This window comes from Pseudonaja textilis, chromosome 8, assembly GCF_049901715.1.
Source record: "Pseudonaja textilis isolate UNSWEBS1 chromosome 8, rPseTex1.2, whole genome shotgun sequence".
Classification (NCBI taxonomy): Eukaryota; Metazoa; Chordata; class Lepidosauria; order Squamata; family Elapidae; genus Pseudonaja; species Pseudonaja textilis.
This window is the reverse complement of record NC_141997.1, coordinates 51,597,255-51,618,018: the sequence shown is the minus strand read 5'-3', so window position 1 is coordinate 51,618,018 and position 20,764 is coordinate 51,597,255. Positions and strand designations below refer to the sequence as shown.

General features: G+C 44.8%; 1 protein-coding gene and 1 long non-coding RNA gene across 4 annotated transcripts in view; one reads left to right on the top strand and one right to left on the bottom strand.

The window, feature by feature from the left end:
* ATOH8 (atonal bHLH transcription factor 8) overlaps positions 1 to 20,764 on the top strand; it is a 35,366-nt gene that overhangs the window by 6,386 nt on the left and 8,216 nt on the right. The window contains exons 2-3 of one of the 2 annotated variants that reach the window (XM_087938097.1): positions 15,008 to 15,199; positions 16,088 to 16,571. In XM_087938097.1, the coding sequence (XP_087794223.1) occupies positions 15,008 to 15,199; positions 16,088 to 16,105 (210 nt within the window). In that variant the 3' untranslated portion in view covers positions 16,106 to 16,571. Of the gene's footprint in view, positions 1 to 15,007; positions 15,200 to 16,087; positions 16,572 to 20,764 lie in introns of those variants that run through there. The other variant, XM_087938098.1, reaches the window with a different exon arrangement.
* LOC148125196 (uncharacterized) lies at positions 1,839 to 19,353 on the bottom strand. Of its 2 annotated transcripts, none has more exons than XR_015744469.1 (3): positions 19,168 to 19,344; positions 17,586 to 17,744; positions 1,839 to 2,512 (listed from the first exon to the last, which is right to left on the bottom strand). It is a non-coding gene; the product is annotated as an uncharacterized LOC148125196 (long non-coding RNA). The 2 variants fall into 2 exon arrangements; XR_015744470.1 differs by lacking the exon at positions 1,839 to 2,512 and adding an exon at positions 9,128 to 9,422 and having other exon boundaries at positions 19,168 to 19,353.

Genomic DNA, 20,764 nt, shown 5'->3' with positions numbered 1-20,764 from the left:
TACGGGTTCGGTGATTACATTTTGCCTCAGCTGTGCCACGCAAAGCAGCTGAGGTTGAAAAAGCAGGAAATAAAGGACAGGTAAGAGCCCGGGCAGGTGGGTGGGCCAGCAGCAGACACAGAACCGGTTTGGTGTCTGCTGCTCTTCAGAGGTACCAGTTCCACAGAGCCAGGCGGAACCGGTAGCATCCCACCCCTGCTATGGAGATTCTCAATTATCCGGGCCATGGTTGTTTCAAAGGTGCTTTTTCAAGAAGCAACTGGATTTTCTTGATCGTTTTTCATTGAAGACGTTTTGCTTCTCATCCAAGAAGATTTTTCAGTTCTGAGTAAAGAAGCTTCTTGGAGAAGGAGCGAAACAAGTGGGCGGGATCTTAATTAGGGCTTATTTGGGGGGATAGGACCTATATTGGGTGCACGTGTAAAAATCAGGCTAGGACTTACTTTCAGGGTAGGTTGTATTTTGGGGAAAACGTGTGTGTGTGTATATACAGTATATATATGTGTGTGTATATATGTATATATTTGTTTGTAGATCGTTGCAACTGTTCTGGCATTTTGGTGATTTCACGGAATCGAATCAATTCCCTGTGGTCTTTTCCCGGCGCAAAATATAATATTTGGCAGAGCTGTGGAATGTCTCTTGGTCTTTTTTCAGCGCTCGGCCACATGGGGGGAAAAGAAAATAGCTCCGTGTGAAAGTAATGTTACAAAGTTTTTTATGAGCCTCCAGATATTCCAAGCAGTTGCTTTTTCCAGGAGGTGAAAAACCCAACATTGAAGTTGTTCAATTTTGTCACCTCATTTTTTTTTTTAGCAATATGTATGGACCAAGGAAAGGTCAGCGAGTCATCAACTTATGGTATATTACAGATGAGCAGAGTTGGAAGTAACCTTATAGGTCATTTAGTCCAACCCCCCCACCCAAGCAGACCTTACCCCATTTTTGACAGATGGCAGTCCAGTCTCTTCTTGAAAGCTGACGTAGCTCCCACAACTTCTATAAAATAATTTAATTTGGTACCTTACAAATTAACCAAACAATTTGGTTGCCTCCCATCAATAATTTTGCAGAATGTAGAATAACGAGAGAGAAAGGACTTTATTTCTGAAAGTGAATAAAATCTTAGGTTAATCTGAGTCAGTTTTTATCAAATCTCAATCCATGATTATTTGATTTCACTAGGGAGGTTACGTCTTTCCTCGTATTTCTTGTACGCTTGTTTGTATATTTGTTTTTCAATATTATCAGCCTGGCTAGAAGAGCACTCTGAAGTCTTCCTTACCTTCTGTTGAGAAGGTTTTCTTTTCCAAAATAATCCCAGGCTGCTCCTCGTTCTCAGAATGAAATGAATTTAATGTACATAATAGAAACGAAACTCCTGCGCTGTGCATGTCTTCTTTTAAGCAGTTAGTAAAAATCGCAATATTGAGAAACCAAGAGAAGTCGGGTTATTACAATCTACGTAATAATTTGGGTTTGTTTTTCTCTCTTTCATTGCATGTGCATGCACAAAAAAAAAAAGGAAGAATGTAGATCCACGTGGATGGGATGCCAATTTTGGATTTATTTTATTAACTTCTGCAGTATTGTGTGATTGTTTGGGAGCCAGTTGGTCGACTTGGTTTAAGGGCTGGACTAAGAGCCAGGAAATCTGAGATTTAACTTTGCCTTAGGCAAGTAAGCCAGTTAAGTAACAGAATAACAGAGTTGGAAGGGACCTTGGAGGTCTTCTAGTCCAACCCCCTGCTCAGACAGGAAACCTTACACCACTTCAGACTGTTGAAAGGCTGGCAAATGCCTTTCTTCCAAGGGTTCTTTTTTTTCCTGCTGGGAGTGCTCCAGAGTAAGGACACAGACAGAGGCAGCTACTTGGAAGCAGGTTCCTTTAATTTTCAGGAAGGCAAGAGATAGCAAGAAGTCTGCGTTCCTGGGGCTAGCCAGCTTTGTGTAATAAACTCCTGATTTTTATACCTTTTCTCCTTTTGTGTGTGAGTGCTTAATGTTTTAAATCCTGTCAGGGGGGGTTGTCTTCATTTCTGTCAGAGGGTAAACTCTGCGGGGTGATTTGATTGGATTATTAGTTTCATTTCTTATATTTGTTTAGTGGCAATCTCCTGTCTGCTACATGTCTTTTGTCTATTTGTTTTGCTGATTTGGCATGGCCTTTTGTTTGTAAGGGATTTCTTTTTCTTGTTTCCCTAGCTTTAATTACTTGGCTTTTTGTCTAGGGGGCTTCTTTCAATACCTTTTATCAAATCTCTTTTCCTATGCAAGTTTGCTTTTCTGGCTGGCCTGATGTTCCCTTTGGGCTTTTCCTGCTTGGGTATCACCACTGTCCTCATGAAGTTCCCTTTCCACAAGACAAATGGTTATCCAATCTCTTCTTAAAAACTTCCAGTATTGGAGCATTCACAACTTCTGGAGGTGAATTGTTCCACTGGTTAATTGTTCTCACTGTCAGGAAATTCCTCCTTAGTTCCTAGGTTGTTTCTCTCCTTGATTAGTTTTTCTTTTTTTAAATGTAATTGAACAAACACAAAAAAGAAAGGAAAGAACATTAAAAACAATGGACCTGGTGCAATCATCCTAACCCACATAGTTGTCTTACATCACTAAGTCATATAAAAAAATAGTACGTATTTGCATTCTATATACATAGTATATAATATAATCATTTCCTGTTTTCTTGATCCTTCCTCTTTTCTAACCAGCAATAAAATTTATCCCATACTTTGCAATAATCCGATTCATCCTTATTTTTTAGTTCTGTGCACATCCAAATCTTCTTAATTATTTCTATTTCACTTGGAGTTTCTTTACATTTCCACAGTTGTGCATAAGCCAATCTTGCAAGCTGTGATTACATGAATTATTAGATATATAATATCTTTGTCTTATTTTCCCACATTACTTCCTAACAAGAAAAATTCAGGTCTGTATTCTATTTTAATCTTACACATCTCTTCTAGTTGGTTAGTTTCCATCCATATTCCTTGTCTGGCCTTCAGGTGTTTTGGAGAATAGCTTGACCACCTCTTCTTTGTGGCAGCCCCTCAAATACTGGAAGGCTGCTCTCCTGTCACCCCTGGTCCTTCTTTTCATTAGACTAGACCAGGGGTGTCCAACCCTGGCAACTTTAAGACTTGTGGACTTCAACTCCCAGAATTCCTCAGCCAGCTTTGAAGTCCACAAGTCTTAAAGTTGCCAAGGTTGGACACCCCTGGACTAGATAATATACCCAATTCCTGCCACCGTTCTTTATATGTTTTAGCCTCCAGGCCTTTAATCATCCTTGTGGCTTTTTTCTGTACTCTTTCCAGAATGTCTAAATCTTTTCTGATAATATGGTGACCAAAACTGGAAAAAAGAAAGTGAGTTTGGGCCAGTCCTTCCTAAGAAAATGACAAAGCCAAACCACTTCTTAAAGCTCCATATGGTTGCCAGGAATAAAATCCGATCAAAGGAAAAACGCATGCGTATGTGGATATTCCCTCTCTCGGATGATTTGAGTATTTACAGTTGTACATCCTTCAACCAATGAAAAATAAATTAAAGAAATGAATTAAATAGTAGGATCTGGCTAAACCTGTCTAAGCAACAAAGCTAAGTAGGGTCGGACCTGATCAGTTTTTGGATGGGTCAAGAATCCCAGTTTTTGGAAATGATTCTGGGTGACCAAAGGAAAAAAAAATCACAGAAGGAAACAAAAAGAAAATGGGAAACGACTTCTGTATTTCCAGGAAGAAAACTACACGAACCCTATCCATGAAGTCACCAAAAGTTGAGTTTAACTCAAAAAGAAAAGGAAAAAAGGGATTGCGGGACAGAACTGATCCAACGTGGCCCTGCCATTTTCTCCCTCCTTTAATGACTACCATGAAGAATTTGGGAAATATACTGAAATCATGTCTGTCGTGATTTCTCCTTAATAAATGGAGAAATTGGATAATAGCCACGAATCCCTACTGTTTGAATTATTACCCGTCTATTCCAAATTATTAACCTGGGGATCGAGGTTACTCAAAACAACGAGGAATTTTCGTTTCAACAATATGTTGTTTTTTTTAAAAAAAATTATTGCGTGGCGGTTCCCGACAGATCTTAAGAATATTATACCTCCTAGTAGAAAAAATATAGCAGATTCCATGCAACCGTCCCTCCATCCTCTCCCTATAAATTAGATACTAAAAGATAATCTCCTTAGCTGAGAATAGTGAGTCCTGGAGTCTAGAGCATCTCACAATCATTTAACTGGGCAACTCTATTTTATAAAGCCATTTCAGGTAGTCCTTGCCTTACAAATATTTGTTTCGTGATGTTCAAAGGTTAAACGTTACCCTCCTTGCACATCTGTGCTAGTCGTTTCCGGCTCTAGGGGGCGCTGTTCCTCTCCGTTACAAAGCCGAAGAAGAGCCAGCCCTGTCCGAAGACGTCTCCGTGGTCGAAGGCACACGGAACGCCGTTCCCTTCCTACCAAAGGGATCCCTGTTTTTCTACTTGCATTTTTACATGCTTTGGAACTGCTAGGTTGGCAGAAGCTGCTGGGACAAGGAACGGGAGCTCACTCCGTGATGCGGCGCTAGGGATTTGAACCGCCGAACTGCTGACCTAATTCAGCGAAATACTGGGGACATAATATACTTACAAGGCACTCGACAAAGTAGGCCACAACCTACTTCTTGGAAAGTTAGAAAAAAGTGGGATAGATAGCACCACCACTAGATGGATTCGCAACTGGCTGGCAAACCATACTCAACGAGTAGTCCTTTATGGGTCTAAGTCTACACGGAGGGAAGTAAGCAGTGGGGTGCCACAAGGTTCTGTCTTAGGCCCAGGACTCCTCAGTATCTTCATTGACAACTTAGATAAGGGAATAGAAGGGGAACTTACCAAATTTGCAGAGGATACTAAGCTGGCAGGAATAGCCAACACCCAAGAAGATAGGCTGAAGATCCAGATGGATCGACAGACTAGAACACAGGACCCTGTCTAACAAAGTGAAATTCAGTGTAGAGAAAAGGAAAGTCCTACACTTAGGCAAGAAAAATCAAAAGGACACATATAGATGGGATGAAACCAGACTCAATAGCAGGAACTGTGAGAGGGATCTTGGAGTCTTAGTGGACAACCAGCTAAATAGGCGCCAGCCGTCTGCAGCAGCCAATTTAATCCTAAATTTCCTGAACAGAGAGATACAATCGAGATCAAAGGAGGTACTAATACCACTCTGTAAAGCCTTAGTAAGGCCACACCAAGAGTACTGCATCCAGTTTTGTTCACCACATTATAAAGAAGATGTTGAGACACTAGGAAAAGTGCAGAGAAGAGCAACCAGGATGATTAGGGGACTGGAGACTAAAACATATGAAGAACAGTTGCAGGAACTGGGCCTAGCTAGTTTAATGAAGTTTAACAGTTTAATAGAAGTCTAGCTTAATAAAGGCATGGGCTTAAATGGACTCCACGGGATGATGGAGGACAGGAAGGTCCGGAGGAACGTTGTCCATGGGGTCGCGATGGGTTGGAGACGACTTCACGACCTACAACAACAAGTTTAGCGTGAAGAAGGACCAGGGAAGGACATGATAGCAGTCTTCCAAAATCTCGGGCTGCCCCAAAGAAGAGGAAGCCAAGCTATTCTCCAAAGCACCAGCAAGGCAGGACAAGAAGCAGTGACTGGAAACTCAGCAAGGAGAGAGGCAACCTAGGACTAAGGAGAAATTTCCTGACAGTGAGAATAATAATTAACCAGTGGAACAACTTGCCTCCAGAAGTTGTGGATGCTCAAACATTGGAGGCTTTTAAGAAGAGATTGGATGACCATTTGTCTGAAGTGGTGTAGGGTTTCCTGCCTAGGCAGAGGGTTGGACTAGACAACCTCCAAGGTCCCCCTTCCAATTCTGTTATTCTATTCTATTCTATTCTATTCCATTCCATTCCATTCCATTCTATTCTATTCTATTTTCTATTCTATATTCAATATTCGATTTTATATTCAATTCTATTTGCTATTCTATTCTATTCTTTATTTCATTATCTATTCTACTCCACTCTACTCTACTCTACGCTACGCTACGCTACGCTACTCTACGCTACTCTACTCTACTCTACTCTACTCTACTCTACACTATGGATTCCATGATTGGTTATATATTCCTGCCGAAAAAAATAAGGGGAGTCAAAAAACCTCCACTAGGGCTGGAGCTTGACTGGAATGAATTGGCATGGTGGGAGCCAACCCAAGACCTTCGGCTGAGCGCCTGTTTTAATCCGCGTGCCGTTGGAATCTCAGCTTTGCTCGGCTTAGTTTTCCTCAGCAAAATGCGAAGTGCAGCAGGTGGTCTCCGAACCAGTTCAAAGGACGGGGATCAAGTGATGTTTTTGCTCCGCCAACTGTCGCTTCAGCTTCCAGGGTTGATCTTCCACTTCTGATGAAAGGGCCCCGCCGGCGGGTTTCTGACGTTCCCCAGACTTCTGAAGTTCCACCTGTCTCTGGAGGAGCCCTCAAATCTCAAGAGGACTCTTTGGGGAGATGTTTCCTAGCGAGGAGCTCGTGTTTGTCAAACGCAGAAGAGGACTTTTGTTGGTCTGCTCCCTTCTCCATCACTTCAACTCACCTTCTCTTTGAACAAGCTTGGGATTACCCAGAGAAGTCTTCAAAAGAAAAAGCAGGAAGCTCCACCTGCCTCTTGAAAAAGCACCACTGGGACAACCAGTAGAAGAGATTATTTGAAGCGCAGTGTTGAACTGCGGAGCCCTTGGGGTCTCTCTAAGCTGGGTTATTTTCTGGAAATAATTTTCTGGTTATTTCCACGACCCAACTAGGTCAGCGGTCACCAACTGGTGGCCCATGGACCCCTGGTGGTCCACGAGGAAATTTTTTGGGGGGTCCCCTGAAAAATTATTTGAATTTTTTATATTGCACTATGAAATCAGGGGCTTTCAAAATATGGCCCTCTGGACCGGATATGTGCAATGAACGTTTGCGTGTCTGCAGAGAGTCTCCCCCTCTTCGGGGTCTTTTTGTGCAGGTCAGAGGGGGCCAGACATTCTGATTTGGGGGTCTGCTTCAGCCTCCTGGGTGTGGGGCTTTGGGCGAAGCCAGCTGGAGGGCCTCATTCCAGTGGGACTTCATCATGGCCTTGGAACTGGCTGAGCATCTCAGCTCACTGAGCCTCCAGGCGCCGCCGGGACCTGCACTCCTGCAGGTCTTCCCTCTGCTTGGAAAGCCCACGCTCCTAGTCCTCAGTGAGGTGCTTCTGCCGAGCCTCCTTCTCGGCCTGATCCCATTGGAACTGAACCGGCTGTTTGGCCAACTCTTTTCTCATGGGAGGCTGCTTAGCTCTGTTGGAAGAAAATATCCTTCGGGGTTCAGTTCCAAGTGGGGGAAGAAAGAGACTGGAAACATGGAGGCTGTTTGGAAAGAGGGTTTAATGGTGGACAGGAGGACCACGTGGCTTGGAACTCCAAAGTGAGAAAGACGACCACGTGCTTCAAGGCGAAGGAAAAGATCAAGAAGGGAGGCCAAGATGTGTAGAGACCCTTTTATAATCTCTGTGGGGTCCCACCTTAACTGTTTCCTGTTTCTGTGCAAGAAATGTATCCCATTGGCTGTCAGGCTGTCAGGGGGCGGGGCCTTAGCTAACCTTGTAGGCTTTGTCTGGACCACAGGGCTTCACCTGAGTGCTGGCTGATGCCATCTTCCCAGGGGAGATAGGTAGAGAGGCCTTTGTTATGTAGAATACTCTGGCCCCAGGCCTTAATGGCCCACTCATTAACAAAGGCGGGGGGGTGAGCTTCTGCTTCTGAGGTGAGTTTCTGCTTTTGCGTTTCTACTTCTCCTTTCAGGGGAAATATTCTGCCTTTTTAATATTTCTTAGGATATTTCATTTTTCTAGGAGACGGGTGGGCGCTAACTTCCTGCAACTCCAACCACTGCTTCCTGTTCGGGCCCTAAGGAGCCCAGGTGGGCAGGCAAGAAGCGGCTGGGAGGGGTGGGGCAAGTAGAGGCCTTGACGTGAGTGACGTCGAGTTGGCCACGCCCACCCAGTCACCTGACTGCCCAGTCATGCCCACCCAGCTGGTCCTGAGATAGATTGCATTAGCGGTCCGCGGGATTTACAGTGATGGATTTCGTAGTCCCTGAGGTCCAAAAGGTTGGAGACCCTTGAACTAGGTGACATCTTCAGTTCTTAAGCTCCAAAGACGTGACCTTGTTGGGTAATGAAACGTCTGCCAGAAAAGAACCGACAATTCAGGAACTCCACCAGTTTTGAATTGCTCGCCGGTTTTAGCATTAATTTGAATTTTTTGTTTTGTTTCGAATTAGCCATCTTGAGTGGCTCCGCGAGAGAAAAGCAGGACACTAATTGAATCAATCCATCAATTACGCCAAGTGAAGACTTCTGTCAATTTTCTAGCTAAATATTTTCTGGCTACAAATTATCCAGATATGCCAAGAGCCCTTCTGTGAATCTAATGATACTTTAGTCTCCTCTCCAGGAAATGGAGATTTCCGATAGGCCTGTCATGTCATCAGAAGAGCTCTTTGATGCATTTTCTCAGGCTAAATAATAAAGTTACGGGTGGGATTCTACCGGTTCGGACCAGTTCTATAGAACTGGTTGTTACGATTCAGCGCAATTCGGAGAACCGGCAAACCGTGTTCCTGGCTGGCCCTGCCCTTCTTCACCTGCCCTCTTCACCTGCCCCTCTTCACCTGCCCAGTCAGTCCTTATTGTGCATGCGTGACATTACACACATGCCCAACATAGCTGACTGTATTCTCCCCAGAACCAGTTGCTTAAAAAAATATTTGAATCCCATCCCTGAATAAAGTGGAATGTAATCTCTCGTGTTGTAGCATCGAACAATTTCTTCCCCTACCCTAATTTAGCAAGAATTGACTCATGGCTAAACCTATTGGGCAACCATGCCAGGAATTTTAAGTATACCTCTGCACGTAGATGTCAGAATACAACGAATAGGACTGTAATACAGATTTAACTGCATTCACAAATGTTGTTCCACCTACAGAAAGAAGGGTAGCCTATCATGCAGTCCAGTGGTGGGATTCAAAAAAATTTTTTTTACTACCAGTTCTGTGGGCGTGGCATGGTGGGCGTGGCAGGGGAAAGATACTGCAAAACCCCCATTCCCTCCCCACCCCACTAATCTGCTTTCCAGCTCCGTTCTCCTGTGCAGGGCAACCAAAGAAGACCCAGCCCATCAGCTGGGACTCGATGGGAGGCGGAGAACAGGTGGGGTTGGCGGGACCAGTCAGGGGTGGTATTGGGTGGTTCTCCAAACTACTCAAAATTTCCACTACCGGTTCTCCAGAACTGGTCCGAACTGGCTGAAGACCACCTCCGATGCAGTCCCATTCCTTCTCAACCCAACGCTAAGATCCTACTTTTCATCTGAGAAAAGAGCAAGTCGTAGAATCGTAAAGGGGGTATTTAAGCCATCCTGTACATTCCTTGCTTAGAGAAGGAAACCATTAAAGCAGTGGTCCCCAACCTTTTTTGTGCCGCGGCCTGGTACCAGCATCACAAAATCATCCGTGGCCCGGTACCGGCATCAGCATGCATGGCAAGGCGAGCCAAGCGACCGGCTGGCCAGCCATCCCCCACTTCTCCCTGGCGCCTTCAACTCCTCCTTTGTACCTGTGTCGATGAGCTTCGCGACGGCTTCGGGATGGTCACTCGGCTCGCTTTGCCTTGGGTGCTGAAAGAATCCTCGCGCCTTAGTTTTGTTCGAAGCCGCCCCCACCCCGATGAAACTAAGGCGCGAGGATTCTTTCAGCACCCAAACGCCACTTTCTACCCGGAAAAGCTCACCGGAAGCACTTTTTCATCAAAACAAGATGGCGGCGCCCAGAAAACTGGCGACCCGGTAGAAATTGTTTCACGGACCGGTACCAGTCCCTGGACCGGTGGTTGGGGACCCCTGCGTTAAAGTATCTCAACCTCTGGTTGGCCATATCAAGAGCACCCGAGGGTAGGACAAGGAGCAATGGGTGGAAGATCATTAAAGAGAGATACCTGTGGAGATTCTCCATCCTCTAGGTCATAGTTGTCCCAAAGGTGCATTTTTTTCCAAGAAACAACTGGACTTTCTTGGTTTTTCCTTGAAGATGTTTTGCTTCTCATCCAAGAAGCTTCTTCAGTTCTTCTTCTTCAGAACTGATGAAGCTACTTGGATGAGAAGCCAAGCATTTTGGAAGGAGATGTCTGTGGAGGTTCTCTCTCACCCAGGTCACTGTTGTCCCAAAGGTGTGTTGTTGTTTTTTCAAGAGGCAACCGAACTTTCTGGTTTTTCCTTGAAGGTGTTTCGCTTCTCATCCAAGAAGCTTCTTCGGTTCTTCAGCCATTCCAAAATGGTTCCACACCCAAGTGGCTTCAATGACTCTCAGAAAGAGCGCTAACGACCAGATGACTGCAAGGAATATAAATCCTTCCATTCCCCACCATTCGGTCAGAACTGAAGAAGCTTCTTGGATGAGAAGCGAAACGTCTTCAAGGAAAAACCAAGGAGGAAAAAAAGGAAAAAGGAAAAAAAAAAACAGCTGGAAGGCACCTTAGAGGTCTTCTAATCCAACCTCCTGCCTAAAGAAGGAGCCTTTTACAGAATAAAAGAGGTGGAAGGGAACCCAGAGGTCCTCAAGCCCACCCCACCCACCCCCTGAGAGAAGACAGGGTCAACTTTATTCTCCAAAGCGCCAGAGAGCAGGATAAGAGGTTAAAGGTGGAAACTTATCAAGAAGAGGTATCCAATTTAAAACGATGGAAAAAATTTCCCGACAGCGAGAACCATTCATCAGGAATTAATATCTTGCCACCCTGAGTTATGGATGCTCCATAACTGGAAGTTTTCAAGAATGGATTAGACAACCATTGGACCAGGGTGGTATAAACCAGGGGTCCCCAAACTGGGAGAATTCTGGGAGTTGAAGTCCACAAGTCTTAAAGTTGCCAAGTTTGGAGACCTCTGGTCTAAAGACCCTGAGATCCCTTCCAGTCCAAGGTTTCTATGTTCTAGAGTTTTGGAGAATAAAGTTGACCCTGTCTTCTCTCGGGGGGGGTGGGGGGGGTGGGCTTGAAGACCTCTGGGTTCCCTTCCACCTCTTTTATTCTGTAAAAGTCTCCTTCTTTAGGCAGGAGGTTGGATTAGAAGACCTCTAAGGCACCTTCCAGCTGTTTCTTTTTTCCCTCAAGACGCAACTGGACTTTCTTGGTTTTTCTTTGAAGACGTTTCGCTTCTCATCCAAGAAGCTTCTTCAGTTCTGACCAAATGGTGGGGAATGGAAGGATTTATATTTCTACCCCCTTGGAAATGGGTTGTTTTCAAAGCCCTGACCTTGACGTGAACCATTCTGAGCATTAAAAATTTGGAGCCGTCCATGTGGAAGTCGGGCCATTTCCGGCACGTTCAGAACACGCTTCAAAAATGGTTTGCAACTTTCTTAACGACTGGCGTGATTCTGGATTCTGTCTGGAAGCAGATTAGCAGCCAGTAGCATCATTTTAAGAGAAGAAAAGGAGAGGGGGGGAAATTCCTAAAGTCTGTAGGATGAGAACCACCACCGCCACCCCAATTCAGGTCTGCATCAGTGGTGGGTCTACAGGTTTGGTGACCGCGCAGCTGGGTGCGAGGGCCGATCCTGCGCTTTTCTCTTCGTTCTCCTCTCATCTGATGGTCGGAGACGTTTTTTTCACTTCCAATTTGGCCTTTTTGCTATCACATCGGGTGAACCGGGCCGAATCGGTAGCATTTCACCACTGGTCTGCATCCCTGAGACTTACCTAGATGTTTGGCATGTTAAAAACACCCCCCCCATCTAAAAGCATATGGGGACTTAAATAACTTGGTCCTCAACCCTAATAAGACCAAGGAGCTGATAGTGGACTATATAGAAGGAACCGATCAGACCTCCAGTCCTTGCTTATCAATGGAGACCGAGTGGAGCAAGGGGCCCGTTTTAAATTTCTGGGTGTTACCATCATAAAAGAGGAGCTGACCTGGGTTGCAGCCCTGGTCAAAAGGGCCCAGCAGAGATTATGCTACCTGAGGCTTCTCAGGAAACAGCAACTGAATGGAAAACTGCTGGTGACCTTCTACCGCTGCACATTCAGAACGCGCTTCAAAAATGGTTTGCAACTTTCGTAACGACCGGCGTGGTTCTTGACTTACTACACACCTGTGTAGTGTTTGCCAATTGCACAGTGGCAGATAGGACAGCGCTCCAGAGGGTTAACATCATTGCCCAGAGGATCATAGGTTGCCCTCTTCCCTCTTTGGAAGAGTTTTAGAGCTCCTGCTACCTTAAGAAAGTTCAAGACATCCTCAAAGATCCATCTCAACCTGGGAATCCCTTTTTTTTTTTTTTTTTTTAAACTATTACCGTCTGGCAGACGGTACAGGATAATAATAAAAACAAGGACAAATAGACTGAAAAACAGCTTCTATCCCAGGGCAGGAACTCTGTTGAATTATACTGTATAGTGCAATATTCATGCAATATCATAGGGTTTTTCGATATCAAAGAGTTTGGAATCTATAGCAAATTACAACACCTAGATAAAATCTTATTAGGATCAAATAAAAAGAATATCTCTAAATTTTATAAATATTTATTGGAGGTAGAATTAGAGCAAGAGATAGTGAAAGGGAACATGATAATGTGGAGTAGGAATATTGGAAGAAGCATTACATTAACAGAATGGGAAAAGATCTGGAATAGAATCATTAAGATTACGAAATCTGCGGCGTACAAAGAAAATATGTATAAAATGTTATATAGATGGCACTTATCCCCTTCGAGGTTAGCGAAAATGAACCCAAACTCTAGTCCAAAATGTTGGAAATGTAAAAACATAGAGGGAACCTACTTTCATATGTGGTGGACCTGTAAAGAAGCCCAGAAATACTGGCAAAAAATTAGAAAATGGCTGGAGGAGATAACCAAAGAACAAATCGAATACAAACCAGAGTTCTTCCTACTAGGGATCTCTGATAAACATTTTCCTAAAAAGACGAAATATATAATAATTCATATTCTAACTGCGGCCAGATTAGCATTTGCCCAGTGCTGGAAATCATCCTGTTTACCTACAGATCAATTGGTCATTCAGAAAATATGTGACTGCGCAGAAATGGACAATTTAACCATAGCTCTTAAAAATAAAGAGTCTTCAGCATTTGATAATAATTGGAATGCGTGGTATAATTGGTTATATCAGAGATAAACTGTTCAAGGAATAATGGGTAATTTAAGCATAAATAGTAATAAGATGTGTATATTTAAAGTAAGGTAGGAGAATTGGATCTTGCAGACTGTCAAAAAGAATATCTGTTTGGTTTTAACGTATTTTCTCTTTTCTTCCGTCTCTTTGTTTTTTTTCTCTCTTTTATACTTCTTTTTCTCCTTTTTCGGTCGCAAGACCGAGCATTTTTTTTTTTCCTCTCTTCTTTCTTTCTTCTTTTTTTCTCTCTGTTGCATATGTAATGTTGTTATGTTATTTTTTAATTGTAAATTCAATAAAATTTATATATAACTGAAAAAAAAAAAAAAGAAAGAAAGTTCAAGACATCCTCAAAGATCATCTCAACCTGGGAATCCCTTTAAAAAAAAAAAAAAAAAAAACTATTACCGTCTGGCAGACGGTACAGGATAATAATAAAAACAAGGACAAATAGACTGAAAAACAGCTTCTATCCCAGGGCAGGAACTCTGTTGAATTCTACTGTATAGTGCAATATTCATGCGATATCATAGGGTTTTTCGGTTCAATGTACAGAATTTGAAGGAAGTGTGTTTGTGTTTATTTTCAGTCGTAATGCACACTGAAGATGGTATTTAATTTCATCGTATGGGGTGCAATGACAATAGAGGAAACTAAACTAAATTAAAGTATGTTTACTATTATCGAAGTCGATATCATGACCAAAGGGGCACCATGGACAAGTTAGCTTAAAAGTGAGGAAGCATCCCGGGCCATGTGTGAAACCGGGATATTCGGAACTGAGTTTAGGGAGGTACGGGAATTGCAAACCTGAATTTTCAAAAAACAACAACAAAACACCCCCAAAATGTAATTTGATCCAATGCAAATTGCATTCTTGTTTTCAGATTTTTTTTCAAGTTTCTCCATTGGTCTATTAGTAAAGATTAGAAGAGAGCTTCTTTGGTCTTGTTAAGGCACCAGGCTAGAAAATAGGAAACTGGGAGTTCTAGTCCCGCCTTAGCCCTGAAAGCCAGCTGGGGGACTTTGGGCCAATCACCAGGAGACTGGGAGTTCTAGTCCCATCTCAAGTATGAAAAACAGGCTGGGGGACTTTGGGCCAATCACCAGGAGACCGGGAGTTCTAGTCCAGCCTTAGCCCTGAAAGCCAGCTGGGGGACTTTGGGCCAATCACCAGGAGACCAGGAGTTCTAGTCCAGCCTTAGCCCTGAAAGCCAGCTGGGGGACTTTGGGCCAATCACCAGGAGACCAGGAGTTCTAGTCCCGCCTTAGCCCTGAACAATCACCAGGAGACTGGGAGTTCTAGTCCCACCTTAGCCCTGAACATCATCTGGGCGACTTTGGACCAATCACCAGGAGACTAGGAGTTCTAGTCCCACCTTAACCATAAAAGCCACCTGGGGGACTTTGGGCCAATCACCAGGAGACTGGGAGTTCTAGTCCCGCCCTAGCCCTGAACATCATCTGGGGGACTTTGGGCCAATCACCAGGAGACCGGGAGTTCTAGTCCCACCTTAACCATAAAAGCCACCTGGGGGACTTTGGGCCAATCACTCTCACTCAGCCCAGCCTGGAATGGCAGAGGGTCTCCTGTTGGAGCAGGGTGGGAGTGGGGGGCATCAGTCTAGAAGACCTCCAAGGTCCCTTCCCCCTCCGTTATTCCGTGTTCCCTGCCCTTTGGGCCCTGGGAGCTGCAGGGCTTGGCTTTCTCCCATTCCAAAGGTGGCTCTGACCTCAGGCGCCCCGCTGTTCTTTTGCAGGTCCCCTGCTACTCCTACGGGCAGAAGCTCTCCAAGCTGGCTATCCTGAGAATCGCCTGTAACTATATCCTCTCCTTGGCCAGACTGGCCGATCTGGACTACAGTGGGGACCACAGCAACCTGAGCTTCTCCGAATGCGTGGAGCAATGCACCCGGACCCTGCAGGCTGAAGGCAGGTCTAAAAAAAGGAAGGTACGTCCCTCTTTCTCTCTCTCTCTCTCTCTCTCTCTCAGCTCAGAGGAGGAGGAGGAGGAGGAGGAGGAGGAGGAGGAGGAGGAGAAACGGGCCAGCTGGGAAGGAGGAAGGGCTCGCCCTCTCTGGGACTTGAGGAACCTCTGTGGCGGCGGCAGCGGCTGTTTGGTGGTTGTTTCGGTCTCTTATCTTTAAGGCTCCTGTCCCCCTCGCAGCCTGTGATTTATATCCTTTCACAGCTCCTCTAGGGGGTCAAGCGCTGGTTCTTTCCTTTCTTTCTTTCTTTCTTTCTTTCTTTCTTTCTTTCTTTCTTTCTTTCTTTCTTTCTTTCTTTCTTTCTTTCTTTCTTTTCTCTTTTAAACAGATATGTTGAATATATTCAACGTATATTGAATAACCAGCAAGGTTTAAGAATTGAAAACAGAGCAAGAAATGCAAATCTTTGGCTGTGTGCTTGGGTCTGTCTTTCTTTCTTTCTTTCTTTCTTTCTTTCTTTCTTTCTTTCTCTCTCTCTCTCTCTCCCCCTCCCTCCTCCCTCCTCCTTCCTTCTTTCTTTTTTCCATCTTCTTCCTTCCTCCTTCTCCTCTTCCCTCCCCTCCTTTCCGTCCCTCCCTCCCTCCCTCTTCCTTCCTTCCTTCTTTATTCCTTCCTTCCTTCTTTATTCATCCCTCCCTTCTTTATTTCTTCCTTCCTTATTTCTTCTTTCCTTCCTTCCTACCTTCCTTCCTTCTTTCCTTCTTTCTTCTTTCTTATTTTGTCCTTCTTTCCTTCTTCCTTCCTTATTCTGTCCTTCCTTCCTACTTTCCTTCTTTCTTCCTTTCTTATTCTGTCCTTCCTTCTTTCCTTTTTTCTTCCTTCCTTCTTCCTTCCTTCCTTCCTTTTGTACAGACGCCTGGAATGGTGTGAGAATAAGGAATGGATTTCCAGAGAAAAAAAATTGCAAACTACATGAACTGTTTGCACCACTCAGGTGACCCTGAGGACACAAACAAACCTCCAAGTGGCCTCAACAGCCCTCTAAAAAGAATGAAAATGACCAGCCGTCTGCAAGGAGTATAACTCCTTCCACTTCCCACTGTCCTATCAGAACTGAAGAAGCTTCTTGGATGAGAAGCGAAATGTCTTCAAAAGAAAAAAACAAAGAAAGCCAGTTGCCTCCTGAAAAGAAAGCACTTTTCATAGGGAATCCTATGGAATTGCAGCTGAAAAAGCAAGGAACACGCGAGTTATACTGTCCACACAAGCATACAGGCAGACCTTGGCTTACAATCACAACTGAGCCCAGAATTGAGGTCATAAGTTGTTGTGATCTTTAAATGAGGCATCTGTACAAAAGGAAGGTAGGAAGAAAGGAAAGAAGGAAGGAATAACGAAGGAAGAAATAAGGAGGAAGGAGGAAGGGAAGGAAGGAAGGAAGGAAGAAGGAAGAAAGGAATAAGGAAGGAAGGAAGAAATAAGAAAGGAAGAAATAAGGAAGGAAGAAATAAGGAGGAAGGGAGGGAAGGAAGGAAGGAATAAGGAAGAAAGGAATAAGGAAAGAAGGAAGGAAGGAAGGAATAAGGAGGAAGGGAGGAAAGTAGGTAGAAAGGAAAGAAGAAATAAGGAAGGAAGAAATAAGGAGGAAGAGAAGGAAGGAAGAAATAAGGAAGGAAGAAATAAGGAGGAAGGGAAGGAAGGAATAAGGAAGAAAGGAAGAAGGAAAGAAGGAAGGAAGGTAGGTAGGAAGGAAAGGAAGGAAGGAAGGAAGGAAGGAATAAGGAGGAAGGGAGGAAGGGAGGTAGAAAGGAAAGAAGAAATAAGGAAGGAAGAAATAAGGAAGGAAGAAATAAGGAGGAAGGGAGGGAAGGAAGGAATAAGGAAGAAAGGAATAAGGAAGGAAGGAATAAGAAGAAGGAAGGAAGAAGAAGGAAGGAAGGAATAAGGAAGGAAGGAAGGAAGGAAGAGAAAGAAAAGCTTGGATGAGAAGCAAAATGTCTTGAAAAGAAAAACCAAGAAATTCCAGTTGCCCCTTGAAAAAAAAAAGGCGTCTTTGGGGGCAACCAGGCCCTGGATGAGGGAGAATCTTTACAAATCCCCTAGTAGAATTTCCCTTCTGGAGGTTGAGGGATTCAGTGAAGTTGGTGCCACGGGTGGTTGTCTCTCTTCCTCCAGCCTGGTCCTTTTCACCCTGGTTGCTGATGAGTTTCCCCTGCCCCGGTTCAGTTTTTCCACGCTTCCCCCAAACAGCCAGTTCGAGCCCGTCCTGGCGAGGCAGAGGTTCCGGGTGCGACGTTTTTACCGGGCTTCTGAATCCCCCTTCGCAATCCTCTATCCCCTTTTTCCTGCATGGAATTTGGGAGGTGTTTTTTTCTTCCCCTTCTTTCCCCCACTTTCTACTTGTTCTTACCGTAAGAAGGAAGGAGGGCTGCATTTCTGTCCTGTCCAATTTCCTTTGCTCGGATGCTGAATTCCTCCACGGGAATGAACAAGGGGCCAGGGAACGGTTTAGCCACGATAGTCAGCTCGTCATCGTCCTAATTGCCATCAGTAGGACTTTCAAAGAAACCTTTTTATTAAAAAAAAAAAGATGATGAGGATGATGACATTTTTAATGGGTCGTTTAGAGGCTTCCACAAGCGTAATTCTCCCTGGGAAGGAAAAAAGGGGGGGGCATTCGTCTCCCCTCCCCTGACAAGACCTGTTCCTGAGAGCTGCCCAATTTAGCAGTTTAAATTAGAGGCGTTTTTATTTACAGCCAAAACTTCACAAAAAGGAGCCTTTATCTTTATCTCACTTGATTAAAACGCCAGACTAGAGAATGGGAGGTCAAGCCCCACCCTAGCCCCAAAAGCCACCTGGGGGACTGGGGGCCATTCACCAGGAGACTGGGAGCTATAGTCCCACCTTAGCTCTGTAAGCCATCTGGGGGACTGGTGGCCAATCACCAAGCAGATGGGAGTTCTAGTCCCGCCTTTGTCCTGAAAACCATTTCGGGGACTGGGGGCCAATCACCAGGAGACCGGGAATTCTAGTCCCGCCTTAACCATTGAAAGCCATCTGGGGGACTTTGGGCCAATCACCAGGAGGATGGGAGTTCTAGTCCCGCCTTAGCCATATAAAGCCATCTGGGGGACTTTGGGCCAATCACCAGGAGATGGGAATTCTAGTCCCGCCTTAGCCATATAAAGCCACCTGGGGACTTTGGGCCAATCACCAGGAGATGGGAATTCTAGTCCGCCTTACCCATATAAAGCCACCTGGGGACTTTGGGCCAATCACCAGGAGGATGGGAATTCTAGTCCCGCCTTACCCATATAAAGCCATCTGGGGGACTTTGGGCCAATCACCAGGAGATGGGAGTTATAGTCCTGCCTTTGTCCTGAAAACCATTTCGGGGACTGGGGGCCAATCACCAGGAAGATGGGAGTTCTAGTCCTGCCTTAGCCATATAAAACCATCTGGGGGACTTTGGGCCAATCACCAGGAGATGGGAGTTATAGTCCCGCCTTTGTCCTGAAAACCATTTCGGGGACTGGGGGCCAATCACCAGGAGGATGGGAGTTCTAGTCCCGCCTTAGCCATTGAAAGCCATCTGGGGGACTTTGGGCCAATCCCCTGTCAGGAATGGTATAGGGTTTCCTGCCTGAGCAGGGTTTGGACTAGCGGACCTCCCAAGGTCCCTCCCAACTCCGTTATTCTGTTATTCTATCCACAGGCCTTGCGAACCCAGGAGCCTGGCATGATCCTCCCCCAAAGTCTTATCCCGTCATTCCTTCACGGGCTGGGGGGAAAAAAAAAATTTACCTCGGAGGGAAGCCCCGAGTTTTCCCGGCCAGCCTCTCCTCCCCACCCCGCCACCCTGTCTCCAGCCTTTGAAAGATAATATTCTTTGCTTCATTAGTTTTTCCGAACATAACGAGCCTTCTCCACCACCACCACCACCCCTGATACATACACACACACACACACACACACACACACACACACACCCCTCATTGGTAGATGGCGGAGGGGGGGCCCTGTGAGGGGGTTGACCTGTAGCTGGTTAGCTTGCACGCCCCTCTCCTCGCGGGCGTGTGGGTGTGCATGCACGCGGAGGCCTTTTTGGTTTTGATTAGTCCTTTCTCTGGCAAGCGGAGGGAAGCTGAGCTGAGCAGGGAGGGCTCCCCGCCTCCTCCTCCTCCTCCTCCTCCTCTCCTCCTCCCCCCTCCCTTTGGTCTTCTGGCAGCCGCAGACTCCAGATGTTCGGAGTGCTGGTTGGGAAGTCCTACTGGCGCCAGTCGGGGCAGAGGGCAGGGGGAAAGGCACGCGAGCTGGAACCGAAAGCACTCAGTCACTGCAGGATTTGGCACATTCCCCAGCCTACTCCTAGCCATCTGTTCCAAAAAAACACTTTCAGGACCTCATCATCACTCAAGATACAACATGGAGAGCAGCTGCTAGGGAGGAGGAGGAGGAGGAGGGGGTGGGCGGGGGGGGGGAACCCAGCAAAAGGACTCTTTGTGAGAGAGAAAGACGGAGTCATAAATAACAGCAGAAGAGAGTCGCTATAAAAGCATAGACACACACACACACACACACACACACACACACACACACACGGGCTCGAATTGGTTTCTGGGTTTTCATCCTTCCCCCCACCCACCCCGTTTGCAGATGCATTTGGGGAGGATGGGGGGAAAATAAAATAAAAGGGTCATCGTAAAAACCACACCTGGAATCCTGCATCCAGCTTTGGTCACCAAAACAACAAAAAAGATGTTGAGGCTTTGGGGGGAAAAGGACAGAGAAGAGCAACTAAGAATGATTAAAGAGATGATAGATAGATAGATGATAGATAGATAGATAGATAGATAGATAGATAGATAGATAGATAGATAGATAGATAGATAGATAGATTAGTTAGATGATAGATAGATAGATAGATAAATAGAGATTAGATAGATAGATAGATAGATAGATAGATAGATAGATAGATAGATAGATAGATAGATAGATAGATAGTTGATAGATGATAGATGATAGATAGATAGATAGATAGATAGATAGATAGATAGATAGATAGATAGATAGATAGATATAGATTAGATAGATAGATGATAGATAGATAGATAGATAGATAGATAGATAGATAGATAGATAGATAGATAGATAGATGATAGTTGATAGATGATAGATTAGATTAGATAGATAGATAGATAGATAGATAGATAGATAGATAGATAGATAGATAGACAGACAGACAGAGATACATACGTAGATACATAGATACATACACAGAGTGATACATAGATAGATACACAGAGAGAGAGAATTCAGCCAAGTGTGATTGGACACACAAGGAATTCGTCTTGGTGCAAATACTCTCAGAGTACATAAAAGAAAAGATACATTCGCCAAGAGTCAAGAATCATCAGGTACAACAATAATAGTCATAGGGTGCAATAAGCAATCAAATCATACTAGGAAACAATCCATATAAATCGTAAGGATGAAGCAACAAACTTACAGGCATACAGTCACAAGCGGGAGAGGATGGGAGATAAGGAGTGATGAGAAGTAATAGTAATGCAGACTTTGTAAATA